Source organism: Taurulus bubalis, assembly GCF_910589615.1.
Source record: "Taurulus bubalis genome assembly, chromosome: 17".
In the NCBI taxonomy this organism is placed as follows: Eukaryota; Metazoa; Chordata; class Actinopteri; order Perciformes; family Cottidae; genus Taurulus; species Taurulus bubalis.
Genome location: NC_136605.1, coordinates 351,398 through 357,500, shown reverse-complemented (window position 1 = coordinate 357,500; position 6,103 = coordinate 351,398). Strand labels below are relative to the sequence as shown.

General features: G+C 42.9%; 1 protein-coding gene across 1 annotated transcript in view; it reads right to left on the bottom strand.

Annotated features, from left to right (window-relative positions):
• Positions 1-4,916, bottom strand: part of LOC306750077 (syntaxin-binding protein 4) — a gene marked incomplete at both ends in the record, with an annotated part of 69,191 nt that extends 64,275 nt beyond the window's left edge. The window contains one exon of the mRNA XM_079233468.1: positions 4,774-4,916. Within this exon, the coding sequence (XP_079089594.1) occupies positions 4,774-4,916 (143 nt within the window). The remainder of the gene's footprint in view (positions 1-4,773) is intronic.
• Between the last annotated feature and the right edge of the window lie 1,187 nt (positions 4,917-6,103).

Below are 6,103 nucleotides of genomic sequence, written 5' to 3'. Positions count from 1 at the left end.
CGTGATGATGCTTCGTTAATACGACCTCTGGTTGCTTTGCTTTCCTAAACAAATGTATTGATGACTGCCGGCTATAGGTTTAGTCTTTTTTGCATTAAAAATTCTGAAATTCTGAACCAAAGAAACCAAAGAAAATACTTTTGCTGGAGTTACTCTATTCTGAAATGTTGTCATATGTACTCCCCTCACCCGTTCGTACCTCTCTATCTCAACGAGCAGCCTCTTGAGAAGCAGTCCGTTCAGGTGGAGACAGAACATAAAAGCAGCAGTGGGGCTTTTCCAAATGAAAAGTGTTGTACTCTACTGGACAGTCAGGCTGTATTCTACACAAACATCGAAGCAACATTGAGTTCACAGGAAAGAAACAAAGGACATATGTGCATCAGAACAATGTGTCCCAGATGAGATGGTGAGCGATGCTGAGGCCAGGTGACTTAATGAGAGCGTGTTGTTTTCCTCTGTCACAGCAGAACAAAGGGATGTGTGTTGCCACCAGAGGCCTGAATACCACAGACAGAGTCCAGTAAATAACTTGTCAGAGTGCATCCAGTCACACCTGCCCCCACTGTCACAGCCCATGGTCACGTTCACCAGGAAGATTAAGTCAAGGACACCGAGTCAAATAAACAAAATCATTTATATATTTAATAGACTGTGCTATGTTTGAGGGTTGTTTCAAAGAAAGGCTCTAACTATTGTAGATTTACAGTATCAGGTGGAATTTCAGGATTCCAAAAAAATGTGCTCCCAAAACCTCATCGATAGCAAGAATAATCTCTATAAACAGATTGTGCGTTCATATGCATATGTTGGCATCTGAAGCTGTCTGATGTGAACAGTATTGACCAATCACGTTGGAGCAGGCTCTGGTTGAATGCCGGTAAACGGCCCAATGAAGAGCAACAGAGGCTGAAATACAAGCAGGGAACCCACCGGCTACCGTCTGATGACGAGTTAGCGTCTTAACGTTAGCTTGTAAACGAGCTACTTGTGCAACATTCTGATCGTACAGGTGTTTCCTCAACAACTCCATTCTGAACTGTATGCATGCGATTGTCTTGCAGAGGCGTGTAAATCACGAGAGGAACCATTCGTAACAGGTTGCAGAAACAGGAGCCAGACTGGAGCAGGTGTTGGCCGGTTAAGAGTAGTGAGGAGTCAGCTTTCAGTGAATTAATGAATAAAACCATATAGTAAAATGTGCACACACAAATGGGTGAATACAACAGCAAAGGTAATAATAACACATTCATTATCTTACAAATGAAGACACTGAATTCAATGCACTGCAAGACCAGGACCCTTTTCTAATTGTGCTATTGTTGCTCTTTAACATTTTAGCATGTATGGTTATCCCGTTACAAACACTTGAGTTACAGAGTCACTTTAAAACGTCCTAAATGTTTGTAATCCATCATAGAGAACATCCGGCCTGCTTTGATTGTTGCCAGCTGGACGGTTTAATGCACATTCTCACACCAGAGTGTTGAAGAAGGCAGCTCGGTCAGTAGATATTAGCTTCAGCACGACGCTCCTCATACCCCTCTAGCGTCAGTCCTGAACTGTCAACACGGGCATTTTCTAAATACATCTCCGTCTTCACAAGACGTTAGCTTTAGGCAACACAACCACTGAGTTTGGTTTAGGAAAAGATCGTAGTTGACGTAAAGCAAGTCACGTGACTAAATGTCAACGTTTGCTTTTACTCTTGCAATAAATATACAGCGGCCTCCTGGAAGAAAGTCCTGTGCTTGTTTGATTTTGTCTGATTTTCCTGTACTGTCTTAGCTACGGTTGCAAAGGGTAAGAACAGTTTAGGATATTTTGCTAGTTTCAATGACAAAATTGTTCTTTTCTAACTGTAAACTTAGACCATATTCAGCATCCCATCAAATTACACAGAGCCCACACTGTTAGCTTACCAGCTAGCTAACTCACCACACGGCACATTTCACATTGTATGTGAACTACTGTTGTTTGGCACATAAATGGATTTGGTCTGCTTGATATGGTCAAATGTTTGTTTCTATCTGCATTTAACACAGTAAACACATCCTGATGTTTACATTTTATTCATGTTAATTCCCATAAATTGATGTTAAGTCTCATTGGAAGTTTCCACCTCAAATACTCATAGAAGTGTGCAACAGTCGTGTTAACCCAAGCTGCCCCATGTTTCCCAACAGGCTTCTAATAAGCAGCCAGTGACCTGCTTCTAACCCTCGTCTCTGGACTCCTGCCACTTATCCACCGCCCCCTCCTTCCCACGCGCCGAGCTTCAGCCAGAGGTCACCGGTCAACAGGGCAAGGTCATCTGCTCCCCATCAGTCCTCCCCAGGCTCCTTAACACCAGCTCTCCACCCCTGTGAGTTACCAATAAAAGTACCTTAAAAACTGTTCCAGACAACCTTTTTCAATCGGAGACAGGTGAGGTCAATTCCAGGTTTTAGTAACGGCTGAGTAAATCCACCCACAACACAAGTGGCCTGATGGGGAAATGATACCAATGTGTCGCAGCAGGAAGCTCCTTCCATCCTATCAGAGGTGAGTCAAACTGACAGGCTGGAATTTGAAATTGAACAAAAGGCCAATATTGTCCGGATGCTTCTGTCTAGCCCAAAAGCATCTAGTGCCAAAAGCAAAATATGGAATTGAAGTGGAAGAGACAGAGACAGAGAAAAAGAACAGCGTTTGCACCATCTGTCTCACTGTCTCAACATCTGGTTTGATCTGCGTGTGAGTCATGCTCCATGCTGGTCAAATGTTTCAGAACACAATGCATTTCATTAAAGCATCTGCATTAACAGGAATGACGGGTATAATCTGCCATAAGCAACCTTTCCCATCGATAAAGAATTCAACACAGCACTAGAATGTGGTCCAGCAATAAAGCAATAAAGTGAGCAGACTTTATATCTGATATCTGTTTTATATGATACTTCAAAGTAAATGATTTCCCTCTTAAAACCAGACGGTACCTTAAACCACATTGGGACTTTAGACAAGTTCAGTCGTGCAGACCAAGCAGAGGACTGTGAAATAACAGGTATATGATTTTAAAAGTTCAATATTATGAAATGCATCTGCTGATCATCAACATTCACAGATCTCCAAAGCGATCTATCGATCTGATTTATCTCGTCATGCTCGTCATTGTTGCGTGTAGAACACAGCCGGTGGAGATTTGTTTCTTTAACATCAGTCAAAAAGGAGTCAAGCCAGTTAAATGTCGCGGCCACACAATAACTGTTTCACCCTGGTTATTTCCTTTCAACATTAGATGACAAAACATTAAAATAGATAACGTAACGTAAATGAGTACAAAAAAAAGCTAAGCTATGAGACGCTCAGCATGGATCCAGCACTCGTATCTTTTTAGATGATAGTTAGTAGACCTACTGCATGTGATATAGCACCAAACTCATCTGTTCAAAATCCCTTCCTTCCCCGTGTCCACACTAAATACATGTGTCTTGAATGCTACTGTCAATACGAAAACTTAGAACATTCCTTTTGCCTCTACAACTCTTAACATGGCGACAGCGGAGTGGCAGCTAGAAGCTAGCGGTGCTAACAATGCTAGCGGTGCTAACAATGCAAGCAACGGCAACTGTGCTGACGGAGATAACTGCCGGTGCATTCCAACACCAATATTAGCAGACTATTTAGTACGCCAGAACAAAATGTGGAGGTCCCAATACATGTCAGCGTTGGCAGTTTGGCAAAAATACCAGGATGTAGATATGTACATGTATGCAAGCAAATTCAGACCCACAATGCTCTGTGCGAGACATGTAGAGGGAGGTGCTGCGCTGTCAGAGGAGTTACATCACCAAGAACCGTCCAATGACTGAAAGACCTGTCAGTCACATGACTCCATGAGGACTCGTCTCGGTCCCTATAAGTTAGTGTGAACCAGAGACAAGAAGGAAACAATAGACCAAAGTACACGTGACGGCTTCTGCTAATGATTGATGACATCTCAGAATACGAACACAAGCTGCTTCTGTTACATCGTATCGGCTTCTTCCCGTTGCAGGGGACCGCCTGGTGGACCCCGGACCACACATTGGGAACCAAATGATTCGAATCTTCAAAACTGAACAGTCCTTTTCCAGACACTCTCTTCATTTCACATCGTTTTACATTTGTCTTTTCTGTTGTAGGCCACAAATGATGATGAGTCATTATGCTTTCATACCCTGTTTAACCACAACTTATCACAAGATCTAATCAACCATGGCTTTTTCTTTTTTAAGTGAGGGATTATGCAGCTACAGGGCAGACATTGTATTTTTTACTCATTGCATCAAATTCAGTAATAGGTCTGAATGACCGAGAATCATTTCCTTCCTCTCCGACCCGACAGTCACAACTGCAGCCTTTCATTTCAGATGTTAATCTAGAATACATCAAGTATCATCAGTGATGCACAGTCATTTACAGTGGACAAGATTATGTTTCAGGTAAATCATAAATAGCCAAAAAGCACTGCTTTTTCTTACGCTTATCAATAAATCTATCTTCTCTATAACTAGTTTTTAAATCTTTTTGTACTACTATATTACTAAATACAAACTACAGACCTATATCTCGTCAGTGGTACAAACTTAACAGACCCGTTTCTGTTATTCCTGCACAGCAGCACATCTTTAAAGACAGTGAGCGCTGCACACATGACTCATTCTCAACGTCGCTGAGCGTTTGCAGTGAAGCGCATCGATGTCAGAGAGCCGATGTGACGCATCCCTCCTCCCCCTGTGTCACACCTACCTGGTCTTAATGGTGGGGTTCATCCTGAGAGGAAACAGTCCCAGGTCTATGTCTCTGCTGTCAGGATTGAACTCTAGGGCTCCTGAGACGTAAATCAGAAAGTAGTCCCAGAGCTCGGGTAACTTCTGGGAGGAGAGAATCATGAGTGAAACTTTGTGGGTGGTTCTGTTTGAGAGAGAGACGGCTACCCAACACTGTCCTTTCACCTCTCCTCGGCTGCCTTTAAGCGCTGCCGGCTGACCGGCCTCAACCGTCCACTCAGCACCTCTTCAGCTGACTCCTCCCCTCCGGACAAGCACAAGAACAAGATGACCCCCCCCCCCCCCAATCTGCCCTGCTTTCCCATGGGATCATTCACATTTCATCTGGATTCATCTAGTTATCAATGAACTCTTTCAGTCCTTACCTTTGACTGTTGCTTTATAGATGCTAAATGTTTTACTATTTGGCTCTAAATATTGTGTCATAATGATATATTCCACAAAAATAATAATCAATTAATTCTATTCAGTTCATTTTATATAGCCCAAAATCCCAAATACAAATTGGCCTCAGAGTTTTACAATCTGCACACATAACATCCCTATCCCGGGACCTCACATCGGATCAGGAAAGACTCCCCCCCAAAAATGTACTGACATTGCATTATATTCTTCATTTTGTCAGTGTAATTTAAAAGAGATTTTACCTGAATCCTACTGCACATGTTACTGTGAATAATGTGCTTAATCTGCAGGTTTGATATTTTAGTGAAACAGCTGCACCCATCACCACTGAAGCAGGGAAGTTATATCTCCCACCTTAACATGCACTGATGTTGTTGTTGGATTGTTTAGAACATTTAAACAATCCTACATTAGACCAAGAAAAATACATTCAAATAACATTTTAAATATGTACTTCCAGAATTAAAATAGATAAATAAACTAATAAAAAAGAGTCAAACCCACGCCATCACACACAGCTGCATCAGGTGAAATAAATAATACTTCAAATTACAATTTAAAAAAACAAATGTTAGACTTTGAATGACCCCTTACAACTAGTGACTAGTGAGCCACATGGCATCAGCAGAACCTCTCACGGAACCACGTGGGTCTCAAAGCATGTGGGAGCACGACCACCCATCTGCAGCTCCATAATGAACTTTAGGAGACTCGTTCCACGTACCAGTAAATGAGCGACAGTCCGTCGAAGCGCTCGAGCTCTCTCCCGCGCTGCTTCAGCAGAGACATGTTCTCCCGTGGTCCGGGTCCAGGTCCGGGTCGTGGGCCGGGTCGTGGTCCGGGTCGTGGTCCGGGTCGTGGTCCGGGTCGTGGTCCAGACCGTG